The sequence below is a fragment of the Theropithecus gelada genome, chromosome 9 (genome assembly GCF_003255815.1).
Source record: "Theropithecus gelada isolate Dixy chromosome 9, Tgel_1.0, whole genome shotgun sequence".
Classification (NCBI taxonomy): domain Eukaryota; kingdom Metazoa; phylum Chordata; class Mammalia; order Primates; family Cercopithecidae; genus Theropithecus; species Theropithecus gelada.
In genome coordinates, this window is record NC_037677.1 from 32864006 (window position 1) to 32879605 (window position 15600).

Below are 15600 nucleotides of genomic sequence, written 5' to 3' on the forward strand. Positions count from 1 at the left end.
CACTTCACTGCTCAGGGTCTCAATTATCTCAAAGATAAACAAAGAAGCTGGATTACTTTTTTCTAAAGTGTGTTTAAATGTAATGATCTTTTTGAAAGATTTCTGTGAAGTTGAAAGAGCACTACATACTGGAATGCATACATTAATTATGCATATTTTTCCTCTAAGATTGCAACAGAGACTATCACAAGGCATTTGGCAACCTGAGGAGCCCTGGATGGCCAGATAACTATAACAATGGCATGGATTGCACCATTACTGTCACGGCCCCCCAGAACCACACCATTTCTCTCTTTTTTCATTCATTTGGCATCGAGAACTCAGTTGGATGCAGAAACGATTTCTTGGAGGTAACATGCATTTGAATATCATTTGAATGAATTATTTAAAAGATGATGGATCACTTAAGATTTTACATCTTTTCTCTAGTGCTGCTAATACTGTACGATTCTTATTTTTTTTCATTAATTTATTCATTACCCTTTTATTCCCTAAACATTTACAGAGCACCAGTCCAAACACCAGAAATTGGGAACCTCAGGGCCCTCAGGAGACTCCTAGTCTGGTGGGAAGGACAGATGGGGTATAGCCAATTACAGTACAATGTGTAAAGGACTAACTGGGTCCAGCATGGGTAGGAGTCCCTAACTCAGTCTGGGAATTAGAAGGCTTAAGAGAGCAATATGTAAGTTGAGACATAAAAGAATCAGAGGGAAGTCTAAAGACAACATGCTGATTCTTCAAATGAAACTGAATGATACTAAATAGCTCACGTCATTTCCCTGACAGCTACAGTAAGTTTGGGGCATTGTCAACATCCTCTAAAGACAAGTGTTTCCTTGAATAAGTGCTCCCTGGTCACAGGAGGTGTGCTCTGTCCTTTCTCCACAACTCCAGAGCTTGAATTTGGGCACAGAAGTGACTTTGCTGTTTGCCCATCCTCCACCCACCCACCCTCCACTCCCACCCCAGGACACACAGAGAGAAGCCCCCCTTGCACCTGGAGCAGGCAGAGCCATGCGCCTCTTGGGCTTGAACCTTTGGGGTCCTCCAGTGCCCCCGATGAACTCCCTCTGTGCTCTTTCTGCCCCATCACCTGCATTGGGCATGTGAGATGGGACATGAACATCATTGCTCATAGGCAGGAGACAGTCTGAATAAGCCTCATCTGATGTGGACCCAGTGTGTGGAACTCAGCACCTGTGTTTTGCCAGAAAACCCGAGAGCTCACGGGGTTGTAAGCTTTGCAAGCTCTGTTGAAAATGCATTCATCCTTAGGAAATGTACTTAGGTGGAACCTAAGAGCCAAGAGCATAAGGATGCTGAATTCTTCCATGAGTGGAGTTTAAATCTAAACCTCATCCTGACCGTCTCTCAATTGGCTTTGTTTCACCACACAAGAGTCTTCAGTAAAGTTTCCAAAAAGTGTGCTTGTTCATCTACACCTGATCTGGAGTTGTATTTTTTATTTTATTTTTTTTTCTCACTGCCTCTTTGATCAGGACTTCATTCAAAATAAGCTGCCCAAGATGATTTGATCTTTGTAGCATAAACAAATGTACCGGTGTATGCAGCAGGCTCCTTTCCTTCTGTGGGAGGATTCTTTCCAGCGGGCTTCTGTTCAGCTGCTAGTTTCTTGGTAGCTTCAGCCTTCGTGCCCAACAAAACATCTTCAGCTTCTTAGCACCAAGGGCCTTCTTTCTTTTCTTTCTTCTTTCTTTTCTCCCCTGCAACCCCCTCATCTGATTTGGCTTCTAGGGCTGCTGTCACCTTCTGCCCAGCCTGGCCAGGAAGGGTGTCCCGGCACATGGTCTTTGCATATGGGTTTAGCTTCCACATGATTCCTGATGCAGAGTTTTATCATCCTGGAAAGCTCTCCCCTTTGGAATTCATCTAAATCCTTTATTAATCAATAGCCTTAACATATAGCGCCATAAATAACACTCAGAGGAAGCTCATGCCTTTTCTAAAGAATACTCGCCATGACAGTAGACCGAAAGATGTATGTAGCAGGAAGGAAATGAAGAGACAAATACAGTTATTCTTTGTGCCGGTCAGGTTATTCAACTTGGACCTATGTACCTCCCCCACCATGGAGATCCAAATATTTATATGAAGTGTAAAGCAGAAAGAATGAGGGGAGTGGGATCTGGAGGAAAGATGGAATAATCTCGTTAGGTTGGAGTCGCAGTGCAACTAACTCTTAACTCACTCCAGCTTGAATGGACCATTATTGATCAGAGTCAGCGTTTGCCATTTGCCTGATAGATGCTGGGAAGCAAAGCCTTGCTTTCCAGCCATGGAGAGTGAGAACTCCTCCTCCTAGCTGTCCTTCATTACTCCACAGAATGGATCTGAAACTTCCTGTCCCATAAGCAAAGAAAGGAAACCACCACTTAGACCTCTAAAATGTGGCTCTGTCTGGCTCTCAGTGGGAAGACTGTAGGCATAGTTTCTCGGCAGTTGTACCAGGAAGCCTCAGCATTCCGTTCTTGTGAACTGCAGTGGGAACGGAAATGTCTGACTGAGGATTCTTACTGTGTTACTCCCAAGCGAGGGCTGAGCTCTAGACCATGCTTGGAATCTGCTAGTGTTTTCCTGCCTTCACCTCCCCTTTCAGGATCCTCTGATGTCCCAGAGATGCCTGCTGCCCTCGGTGGTCCCATTCCTCCTAGGAGAGGACGGTGAATAAGACAAGTTGTCAGCAATGTCAGTGGAAATTAGTATCTCGCTGCTCCTCTCAGAGCAACGGCATTTTAAAAGAGGACCCCAAGGGAAAAACACCCAAACTCAAGAGCATGGTGCTGGCAGGTCTTATATATGGCAGCCCTCCCATCTTCCAGTGGATGACTGGCTACTCTGTCATGGCAAGGCTACTTTGTTTAAACACGTAGCAGAATAATCCCCAAAGCACTAAAAAGGCATTATTCTCTCCCATGGGCTACTACACAGACCTAAAAGGAATCTCACCTGATCAGCACAGCCCAGCAAGATGTCTTAACTCTGTGACTTAAGATACCAGCAATTAACCAATTAACCAAAGTTTAAACCATGGAATTATAAAGGGAACAGAGGAACTTCCAGTATTTTGAATACATAGATCAGTAAAATCAGCATTTCCACATGCCAGTCTGGTTCCAACATACATTGCCTGTGTAACGTTTCTGTAAGAAGCGTTGAGAGCCCCCCTGGAAGAAGGGCTGGTTGTGAATGCAGGGTAGGAGCCCGGCTGGGGGACAGAAAGTGGTTCAGTTCACAGTGTGGTTCTGTCTCCCCATAAAACACCAACTCATCTCCTGTTTTTATAAGTGTCTACTCAAAAATAAGTTGAAACAAAAAAGCAACGAGGCCTCGGAATGTGTTTGTAAAACACATTTAACAACAGACATTGTATAGATTTATAACTCTGTCCTTTGCCCATATAGAAATTCCTTTCGTTCTGAACTTCATTATACTTTGCATTGTATTTTCTCATAGCCCCTTTATAGCCAAGTAATTTTTAATTAGAAACATGTGCGCACACACACACACACTGAAAAAGGTGTAATAGTTGACTGGAAACAGAGCAGGCAACCCCCCACCCCTCCCCACCTTTTAAAAATTCACTTTACCTACATTCTCCAAAATGTTTGCCCATAAGCAAAGGCTGCAGGATCAGAGCACAGACTATGGCATAAAAAAGCTGCCTGGTGTTTCAATTACTATAGGTTAACAGATATTTCTGAATCAGAATGCAAATGTTTTTGATCTACACGTGGAACATTTTTCCCCTTTGCAGGTGAAGGTGACTTCTGCATGTATTTTCAGAAAACCCTTCATTCTTAACTATAGAAAAGACAAAGCTTTTCCAAACAGTGTCGTCATTCCAATTGTCTCCCATTTTAATGTATGTACCTTAGAGAAGAAAATGTAAGGTTAATAATGAATGACTCCTTCCTAAAGGTGAGAAATGGAAGTAACAGCAATTCACCATTACTGGGCAAGTACTGTGGAACTCTGCTGCCAAACCCTGTCTTCTCTCAAAATAATGCGCTATACCTACGGTTTAAGAGTGACAGTGTAACTTCTGATCGCGGATATGAAATCATCTGGACTTCATCACCCTCTGGTAAGACATTTGCACTTTGTACGGGAAAGCAGTGTGAGAAAACCATGAGGTGTCTCATAGAAAAAGGCAAAGTAACCTTATATTTTTAGCTACCTGTGTACCTCATTAGTTTATGTCAAGAATAGAGATTTTTAACCATGAAAGTACAGATTACTTTTTTTTTTTTTTTTTGAAATGGAGTCTCGCTCTGTCACCCAGGCTGGAGTGCAGTGGTGTGATCTTGGCTCACTGCAACCTCCACCTGCTGGGTTCAAGTGATTCTCCTACCTCAGTCTCCCAAGTAGCTGAGATTACAGGCATACGCCACCACGCCCAGCTAATGTTTGTATTTTTAGTAGAGACAGGGTTTCCCCATATTGGCCAGGCTGGTCTCAAACTCCTGAACTCAGGTGATCCACCCTTGCAAAGTGCTGGGATTATAGGCATGAGCCACCACGCCCAGCCAGATTACTTTAAATTCTATATTTATTCATTATTTCTGTTTACAAAGGAATATATATTGATATATGAAGCATATATAAGGTAAGGTATGAAGATTTAAAGATTCCTTGGTAAATTAAATTTTGTTAGACTTTTTGACTAAGGAAGTTCTTTGAGAATTTAAAGAAAAACTTTTACCAAAGATCCAACTTATGAACACATTCTGGCATATATAGAAGTGGTTGTGCTTCTCGCAGGCCCTGGCATTTCCTGGCGGTACTGGAGAGAAATCGCTTTTTTAGGGTAGTGAGTATCTTCTCACATTTTTGGTTGGCTGTTTCTCAAACAACTAAAGAAAATTTAAGTCATGTCAATACATTTAATGCAAGAGAGGAGAAATACCTTTATGAAATGTCCCGAAATACCAAAATACCTTCAAAATAAGAAAGATAAACAGAACTCACTTTAAATATCTTAAGAAAAGGGTTCTATTAAGACAATTGTGGGTAATGGAATCTTGGCACCCAAAGGAAGCTTAAAGATGACCTCCAATGCTCAAATTTTATCGACGAGCAAATAAAACACCAAGATTAAGCTAGGTGCTGTGGCTCACGCCTATAATCCCTGGGAGACCAAGGCGGGTGGATCACTTGAGGTCAGGAGTTCCAGACCAGCGTGGTCCACATGGTGAAACCCTGTCTCCACTAAAAATACAAAAATTAACTGGGTGCAGATCCCAGCTACTGGGGAGGCTGAGACTGGAGAATCATTTCAACTTGGGAGATGGAGGCTGTAGTGAGCCAAGATCACACCACTACACTACATCCTGGGTGACAGAGCAAGACTCCGTCTCAAAAAAAAAAAAAAAAAAAAACCCACCATGGACCCGGGAGGCAGAGCTTGAAGTGAGCCAAGATCGTGCCACTGCACTCCAGCCTGGGCGACAGAGCAAGACTCCATCTCAAAAAACAAAAACAAAAACAGAACCCACCAAGATTAATGAGTTGCCCAAAATGCTCCACTAGACTGAGATGGAGGTGGGATTAGGTCGTGGTGGTCAGAGGCCCAGCCACCTGCTCTGGAACTGTGCCAGCCAGCTTCTTCCTGTCCCCGAGATGACCTGGATCTCCACAGATAGGCAGTCTAAATCATGACAGCCTTCGTATACAGATTAACAAATGGAACAAATTTACACCAAAACTTGAAGTATTCGACCTTAAGTATGTCAGTGATTAGCCCAGTAAAGTCACTGTTATAATGAAGTCATTCCTGCCACCACCTACAATAACACACTCCCTCTTGGTTTAGCGCTGAATTTTACTTCTAATTTTACATCACTCGCATCATTAGCATCAACTCAGGGCACCCAAACATCTCTACATCATCGAAAGCACACAGAGAACAACTTGATTTTCTTCCGCAGTTTATCAAGGGTTTTTTTTTTTTTTTTTTCCATTCTGCTCTCAACACCCAGTTTTAAAGTACAGTCCTGGAGGAAGTTGTCCCTGGGTCGTGAAATGCACGCAAAGGCACGTGTGTGGAGGATGGAAGAGGTGGAGGTGGCAATGGGAAGACAGGGGAAGGGAGGAGAAAGGGTGCAGCCCAAAGAAGAGGAACAGGAAAAGGGGTTTCTGCCTCCATTATTCTCGCAGAGAGTCTCAGCACCTTAAGAAAATAAAATCGTATTGCCTCACAAGCCAGACTGGACGGCTTATATGTTGTTGAATCAAACTTCCTGTCCTGTTTTCCTTGCAGGATGTGGTGGAACTCTTTATGGAGACAGAGGCTCATTCACCAGCCCTGGCTATCCAGGCACGTACCCAAACAACACGCACTGTGAGTGGGCCCTAGTGGCTCCTGCTGGAAGGCTTGTCACCGTCAACTTCTACTTTATCAGCATTGACGATCCAGGAGACTGTGTACAGAACTATCTCACACTCTACGATGGGCCCAACGCCAGCTCTCCATCCTCTGGACCATACTGTGGAGGCGTGAGTAAAACACACATTTTATATTCCCATTTGTTGTTTTTAGACAATGAGAGTCACTTAGTGTAGACTTTTTTTTTTTTTTTTTTTTTTGAGACGGAATTTCGCTCGTCACCCAGACTGGAGTGCAGTGGCACGCAATCTCGGCTCACTGCAACCTCGCCTCCCAGGTTCAAGCAATTCTGCCTCAGCCTCCTGAGTAGCTGGGATTACAGGCGCCAGCTGTGTGCTTTCTGTGCATCACGCCACCACGCCCGGCTAATTTTTGTACTTTTAGTAGAGACGGGGTTTCGCCATGTTGACCAGGCTAGTCTCGAACTTCTGACATCAGGTGATCTGCCCGCTTCGGCCTCCGAAAGTGCTGGGATTACAGGGGTGAGCCACTGCTCCCGGCCTAGTGTAGACTTCTAAAGGCAGACACTTGCAGAGTAGGAAGCACAGCCTTTAACAAATTGAGCAGTTTTCCGACTTGCCTTTCTATTCTGGGAGCATGAGTGCCATCTGGTGGACATTGCGTTAAATTGCTATTAAGAGTTACCAAAATCGGCTCTGTGTCAGATCACCTGTGGAGTTACTTACATTAGACTTCCAGTTCCCACCAAAACCCACTGAATCGAGATTTCCCAAGGAGGAGTCACAACATGCTGTTTTTTTTAAAAAAAAGCTCCTCCTGTGACGTCAGTGCACTGCCTAGGGTTGAATACCCATGTTTATTTCTGCATAAATAGAACTATAGAAAATGTGGACACCGGGCTCTATTTTATCTACTTCTTGCTGAAAACTGCAGTAATTCTTTGAAGAAATGGTGACTGATAGTTTGTTTTTGTAAAGCTCTGGTATCTTCCCTAAACAACAACTCAGAATCTGACGTTGATTCAATATTGCAGGCATCTGTGCTTACGATCCTCTTATTTGATGTGCAAGTAGATATTTAAAGACAGTAAAGGCTCACACCTGTAATCCCAACACTTTGAGAGGCCCAGGCAGGTGGATCACTTGAGGTCAGAAGTTTGAGACGAGACTGGCCAACATGGGGAAATCCCGTCTCTACTAAAAATACAAAAGTTAGCTGGCATAGTGGCACACGCCTGTAATCCCAGCTACTAGCGAGGCTGAGGCAAAAGAATTGCTTGAGCCCGGGAGGCAGAAGTTGCAGTGAGCTGAGATGGCGCCACTCCACTCCAACCTGGGCAACAGAGCCAGACTCAATCTCAAAAAACAAGAGAGTAAGTAAGGGAAAATTGGCTGTTGGCAAGCGGGTATCTGTTTCTGATTTTTCTGCCGTTTAATCATCTTAGGCTTTGTAACCAAACTAGACAGAAAACTGTATCAGCTGGAAATCTAGATGGTTTTTAAAATAATAACTTACTGTTTATAAAATTGATAAATGCTGTTTTCAGAAGTGTCAGAAAATAGACTAATTTTTCTAAAACCCTGGGCATTCTCATATATTCTTAACACCTTTCTTTGAATATATTTGCATATATTTTTCATGCACATTTTTTACTGTTTGATGGTGTGTTTTTTCCACTTACCACTATATCATTAGTATCTTATATCAATAAAAACACTGGTGCATCATATTTAAGTTTTGGAGAGTATTCCATTGCATGAGTGTGGCCTAATTTATTTAACGAAGCCCCTCTAAGTGGACATTTAGGTCTCTTGAACTTTTTGCAACTACAGACAACACTTAATAAACTTTTTGGTAGTGATATCTTTATACATATAGTTATATTACTTGGTGAGAAATGGTAATCGCAGGACCAGCAGACACTGTATTACGGGGATGCACAGAAAGCACACAGAGAGAGACCCCAGTAAATGTGCCACACATCAGATTTAGAAGCTAATCAGCTCTTAGACATTGGAATTGAAATTTACAAACATTTCAAAAGGGAGGAAAAGAGACAATTTTAACAATACAGTGACTTTATATTGGTGGTTTTTTTTTTTGTGGGCGTGGTTTTCAGCGGCTTGCAAACATACAATCCCATTTGATCCCCAGAGTGACAATACCATAAGGTGGAAAGAACAAGTATATCCTGGTCTTGTATAAACCGAGTCCAGGTTTTTACTGAACAAGTATAAACCGAGTCACTGAGAGAAGTGACGGCCATTTAATCCAATGCCACGTTAAGTTGAAATATATAGCGAGATACATCAATTTTTTAAACTGTTGGTGTTCACAGTATTTTCTCAGTTTTACATTTTCTTTTATGAATGTGGATATAATTTCACATGTAATTTTTTTTTTCTTAAAGGTACCACCGATTTCTTTAACACTTTATAAATGTTAAACATAAATGAAAAAATGTAAAACATAAGTATAAAACATGAGGTCAATTTACATACAGACGTAGCTCTTATTTTGCTAATATTTACATACTTACAACTTTTTGTAAGTAATATTTTGCTAATATTTACATACATACAACTTTTACATTTTACATACATATTTACATGTATATTTACATACATACAAAAGTTTACAACTTTTGTATGTATACTCCTTTGGTATACAATTCAACTTTTTATATATGTAAATATGCATGCAAATATGTATGTTAAATGTAAATTTGTAATATTTACATACATACAATATTTACATACATACAATTTACATACAGAGGTAGCTCCTCATTTTGCTAATATAAACACAAACCATGATTTGGAGATATTTTATATTATGGTAAATACCATTGTTCACAGGGAAATCCTATATCCCTTGCAGCTACAGAATATGAACATCTAGCAAATGAAAGAGTAACGGGAAAAACAAGGAGAATCAAAGGGGATTCTAAAACTTCTGTTGACTGTCCATACTAGTTTGTCAATATAAAATAAGTTGTTGACATTTGGAAGCATTTTAAAATGGAAGTAAAAAGTAGACGTGCATAGGAATAAAAATATGGTATATTCCTTGATCTATCTCTTACAGAGAAAAATCTACACTCACTTGAGTAAGTGAGTGTCTTGGAAATAAGTCTGTGTTTTGGTGACTTGGGGTAGGGCTGAGGCAGGAAAAGCCAGGAATGTAAGCATCGTGAGAGCAGGGCGTTTTGCCTGTTTTGCTCATTTTTTAATGTCCCTACTACTAAAACCAATACCTGCAGCGTGGCAGTGCCTTGATCAATATTTGCCAAATGAATGACTAGAAAGTGAGAGACAACAGGGACACATCTATCCCCCCAACACACACACAAACACACACTGTTCCACAGAAGTATATGAAAATAAATCTCAAGAGGAAACGACAAACATTGAGGATGAAAATAGTATGTTTTACTTAATATAACCATTTTAATTTCATATGTGTTTCAGAAAAATTAAATTTGCAGTAAGAACTTGAATAAGAAGTTCAAATGTTTTGATAACAGTTTTATTGAGATATAATTTATAGACCATACATTTACATACATACAATTTACATACCATATAATTCATCTCCTTTTTTTTTTTTTTAAATTTTTTATTTTTTTTTGAGACGGAGTCTCGCTCTGTCGCCCAGGCTAGAGTGCAGTGGCCGGATCTCAGCTCACTGCAAGCTCCGCCTCCCGGGTCTACGCCTTTCTCCTGCCTCAGCCTCCCGAGTAGCTGGGACTACAGGCGCCCGCCACCTCGCCCGGCTAGTTTTTTGTATTTTTTAGTAGAGACGGGGTTTCACCGTATTAGCCAGGCTAGTCTCGATCTCCTGACCTCGTGATCCGCCCGTCTCGGCCTCCCAAAGTGCTGGGATTACAGGCTTCAGCCACCGTGCCCAGCCCAGTTCATCTCCTTAAAGTATACAATTCAGTGGTTTTTAGTAGATTCACAGAGCTGTGTGCCCATTATCAGCACAGCCAATTTTGGGACACTTTCATTACTCATTACCCCCCAAAAGAAACCCTGTACCCATTAGCAGTCCTTCCCCATTTTCCCTCAACTCCCCACGCCCAGAAATATTCCTTTGTTAAGTATTTGCATTCATTCTTGGCAAGGTTACTTCAAGAAATATATGCAGGTTCACCGTAAATTCTATAAAGTTTCTTTATGTAGTACTTTGTTTCTAGGCTAACATTTCTAGAAAAACGTTCAAATATGTGAAACATATAATTTGATACTTTTTGTTTTTTCAATTTTAGGACACCAGCATAGCCCCCTTCGTGGCTTCCTCAAATCAGGTCTTCATAAAATTTCATGCTGATTATGCACGGCATCCCTCCGCTTTCCGATTAACTTGGCACAGCTAAGCGGGTAACAACTCATGTTCACTCAGCACTTCCCCTCTGCAGCACGCTGGACAGGACTCCGCCATCTTTATACATGACCCCTGCTGATGCCACAGAGAATAAGCTGAACTTTTATGGTTTTCACCAAGCCATGGATAGAATCGATATTTGTAGGCCAGGCACGGTGGCTCACGCCTCTGTATTCTCAGCACTTTGGGAGGCCGAGGCAGGTGGATCACCTGCGGTCAGGAGTTTGAGACCAGTCTGGCCAACATGGTGAAACCCCATCTCTACTAAAAATACAAAAATTAGCCAGGCATGGTGGCGGGCGCCTGTAATCCCAGCCACTCGAGAGGCTGAGGCAGGAGAATTGCTTGAACCCAGGAGGCAGAGCTTGCAGTGAGCTGAGATCACACCACTGCACTCCAGCCTGGGCAACACAGCGAGACGCCATCTCAAAAAAAAAAAAAAAAATCAATATTTGTACATTTTCTCGAACATAGAACATAGCTTCTGTAGTCTTGAGTGTGCATTTCATTCTAATATTTTGAGCTGAAATTTAAAAAAACTTTGAAAGACTTGGAAATGATTATGGCATATATGATATACATTTTTAAAAGTTAATAGTAATAGCCAGGGGCAGTGGCTCATACCTGTAATCCCAGCACACTGGGAGGCCATGGTGGGAGGATTGCTTGAACCTAGGCGTTTGAGACCAGCCTGGGCAACAGGGTGAGACCTTATTTCCACAAAAAATCAAAAAATTAGCCAGGCATGGTGGCATGCTCCTGTGGTTCCAGCTACACAGGAGGTTGAAGCAGGAGGATCACTTGAGCCCAGTAGGTTAAGGCTGCAGTGAAACCCTGTGAATTAACCACGGTACTCCAGCCTGGGCAACAGACTGAGACCCTATCTCATAAATGACAACAAGAACAGCAAAAGTTAATCATAATATAGAAGCATAAATTTCTTGTGAATGTTCAATTAGGCATAATAAACATTATTGAATTGTACACAATTATGCTGCATTAATTTTTTGACTTATTAAAACTCTGTCTTCCACTGTGGGGCATATATAAATTTTCAAGTTTAATTTTTGTATTTTGGCAAAGAATTCAATATATATATGAATCTTCCAGAGCATCAGTTCTGGAGCCAAGCTGCCTGAGTTTGAATTTTAACTTTACTAGTTAAGTGCTTACATAATCTCTCTGTGCTCAGTTTCTTCATTTGTATAATGGGATTATTTTACCTGTCTCACAGGGTTGCGATAATTAAGTATATATGTGTAAGGACTCAGAACAATACCTGATGCATATCAGGTAATTAGTAAATGCTAGCTTCTATGTCAATTAGTAGTAGTATGACTCACCTCCCTACCATACAGATGTACCTGCTTTCCCATACTCCTCCAAAGTCTCAGCTATGTTTACCTTTTGTCATGCCCCTAGGTCAATCTGAGCTTCTCCAAAGATCTTGCCTTAACTGCAGAGAAATTTGCTATAACCTCTGAATTCTCTATCTCCCTCCCATTTGCCTCAAACTTCTGTTTCTCCTGGCCATGCTGAGAAACATTTCTTCATTTATCCCCAGGACCCTGTACTCTCCCAGTTATTTAATTTCTCTGAGTATTCTCCACTGTCTTGTAGAACAGTGGCCCTCTTCCCACAGCTCCACTAGGCGGTGCCCCAGTAGGAACTCAGTGTGGGGCATCCAACCCCGCCTTTCCCTGTTACACTGCCCTAGTAGAGGTTTTCTGTGAGGACTCTGCCCCTGCAGAAGGCTTCTTCCTGAAAACCCAGCTTTTTCCATACCACCTCCGAAATCTAGGCAGAAGCTGCCAAGAATCGACCACTCTTGTACTCTGTGTGCCTGCAGGTTTAACACCACGTGGAAGCTGCCAAGGCTTGTGGCTTTCATTCTCCAAAGCAGCAGCCCAAGCTTTACCTGGGCCCCTTTGAGCCACAGCTAGAGCTGGAGTGACCAGGGTGTGAGGAGTCCTGTCTTGAGGCTGTGCAGGCAAGCAGGGCCCTGGGCCTGGCCCATGAAATCATTCTTTCTCCTAGGCCTCTGGGCTGGTGATGGGAGGGGTTTCAGCAAAGGTTTCCGAAATGCCTTTGGGGCCCTTTCTCCATTATCTTGGATATTAGCAGTGGACTCCCTTTTAGTTATGCAGATTATCTCTAGCAAGTGGATGCTCCACAGACTGCTTGAATTCCTCTCCTGAAAAAGCTTTTTCTTTCTCTGCCATATGGCCAGGCTGTAAATCTTCCAAATTTTTATATTCCGCTTTCCTTTTTAATATAAGTTCCAATTTAAAGTCATTTCTTTGCTCCCACATCTGAGCACATGCTATATTAGAAGTAGCCAGCCCAAATCTTGAACACTTTGCTGCTTAGCAATTTTTTCCACCAGATATCCCAGGTTGCCACTCTTTAGTTCAAACTTCCACAGATCCCTAGGGCATGGACAGAATGCAGCCAAGCTCTTTGCTAAGGCATAATATGTGTCACCTTTGCTCCAGTTCCCACTAAGTTCCTCATTACCATCCAAGACCTGGGCAGCCTGGACATCATTATCCATATCACTATCAGAATTTTAGTCACAACTTTTAACCAGTCTCTAAGAAGTTCCAATTTTTCCCTCATCTTTCTGTCTTCTGAGCCCTCCAAACTCTTCCAACCTCTACCCATTACCTTGTTCCAAAGTCAGTTCCACATTTTCAGATATCTTTATAACAAAACCCCACTCCTGGTACCAATTTTCTGTTTTAGCTCATTCTTGCATTGCTATAAAGAAATACCTGAGACTGGGTAATTTATAAAGAAAAGAGGTTTAATCGGTTCACAGTTCTGTAGGCTTTATAGGAAACATGGTGCTGACATCTACTTGGCTTCTGGGGTGGCTTTGGGAAGCTTATAATCATGGAAGAAGGCGAAGGGGAAACAGGCATGTCACATGGTGAAAGCAGGAGCAAGACAGTGAGAGTAGGGGGCAGGTGCCACACATTTTTGTGACCAGATCTCATGTGAACTCAGAGCAAGAGTTATCACCAAGGGGATGGTCCAAGCCATCCATGAGGGATCCACCCCCATGATCTAAACACCTCCCACCAGGCCCATCTCCAACACTGGGTGTTACAACTCAACATGAGATCTGCACAAGGACAAATACCCAAACTCTATGATATATTTATGCTCGACCATTGCCTATTCCTTAACACAATATGTTAAGTGAAAATAAACATTATGGTTTGCCATTTAACCAGAAGTAGAAAGTTCAACAGCACATCCTCATCTCCAATGCTGCCAGACACGTAACTAGGTGAGGTAGATATGAGCTTCCTTTTCATAAGAAAATTCAAATGCTTTTATAAAGTTTTTCACTGCCTCTAGAAAAGCAGAAGCCTTTACAAAGGAGATTTGCTTTATGTTAAGTATGCAAAATCAAGGGTTATTAAGAACATGAGACCAAGTGAATGAAAGAAGCTGAGGAATATATCACTTCATCTTACTCTAATACTCAAATGCCAGAGAAATTATTTCTGGACAGAGTATGGAGCCACATAAATAAAACACTCTCACCTTAAAAATTCAGCTACTTGGGAGGCTGAGGCAGGAGAATCACTTGAGCCTGGGAGGTGAAGGTTTCAGTGAGCCAACATCGTGCCACTGCACTCCAGTGCGGGTTACAGAGTGAGACTCCATCTCAAAAAAACAAACAACAACAACAAAAATTCCTGCTCCTTTTTTGTATTATGGATAGATATATCAACTTTATGGGTGACAATTCTATTGGAAAGGATGGTGAATGCAATGAATAACACCATCAAATCCAAAAGGTCTTGATGAGCTAGAACAACGGGCCAATTGTAACAGATGAAATGTGACAGATATAAGATCTTCCTCTTTTATCAAAAAATGAATTGCAAAGGTACAGAATCCAGGGAAAGTTTAACAATAACATGAAATAACATAGTACTTTTCTGAAAGCAAGATTAACATGATGTCGCTGTCAAAAAAATGATGCTTTGATCATGGACTGCATCATTAGAGTAACGGTATCATTTCCACTCAGAAGGACACAGTTTTCTAGGAGGCATATTGGAATATCTGGGAAGTGTGTACCTGAAATTGAGGAAAGCATATTTTAAAATTAAAAATACAGAAAGAAGAGACAAAAAGAAGCTTTACAGAATCTTCCAGGCTAGGCATCTAGGAAATAAGCAGTGATTCTTTAGTGGGTTAGGGAATGGTCAGGCTTGGGAGAATGATACTTTCATGTATAGCAAAGGGAAGTAGTTATTGAGTAATTCAGTGTTTGAGTAATTCAGCTGGAAGAAGGAGAAAAGAGTCGACTCTACTCTCATTAGTGAGACCCATCGTATATCCTCTGGTTCTGCTTTACATTTAATTCGCTTGTTTCCAAATGTTTATTGAGCATCAGCTATGTGACATGTACTAAATGTACTGAGGATAAAGCAGAGAACAAGACAGCCATACAAGACTATCAGCTGATGTCTCCCGACTTCACAAAGCACACTTCCCAGCTCCATCTGCTTGATTTCCTGAGCCAGTCCCGAAGCAAAAACCTTAATATTCTTATCTGGTGAAGCATACATTGAGCCAGCTTCCCGGATCTAATGGCCAAGGGATAAGTTTCCTGATTCCAAATTGTGTCACCATGAAGTTTCACTGCTAGCAATCAGGACCCTGAACAGACTAACAATCATCCTAGCAAATGCATCAAACCTGAGTTTGGGTGTGGGAACCCTGATTGATAGCTGGTCAGTCAGAAGTATAGGTGACAGTCAACCTAAATTGTTGTTGTGGAAATGAACACTTAACTTGTGGGATTTGACTGTAAGTTGAGG

At 41.8% G+C, this 15600-nt stretch overlaps 1 protein-coding gene across 1 annotated transcript in view; it reads left to right on the forward strand.

Annotated features, from left to right (window-relative positions):
- Positions 1-11745, forward strand: part of CUBN (cubilin) — a 308780-nt gene extending 297035 nt beyond the window's left edge. The window contains exons 64-67 of the mRNA XM_025396458.1: positions 169-350; positions 3943-4108; positions 6284-6519; positions 10641-11745. Coding sequence (XP_025252243.1) covers positions 169-350; positions 3943-4108; positions 6284-6519; positions 10641-10748 — 692 coding nt within the window. The 3' untranslated portion in view covers positions 10749-11745. The remainder of the gene's footprint in view (positions 1-168; positions 351-3942; positions 4109-6283; positions 6520-10640) is intronic.
- The last annotated feature ends 3855 nt before the right edge of the window (positions 11746-15600 follow it).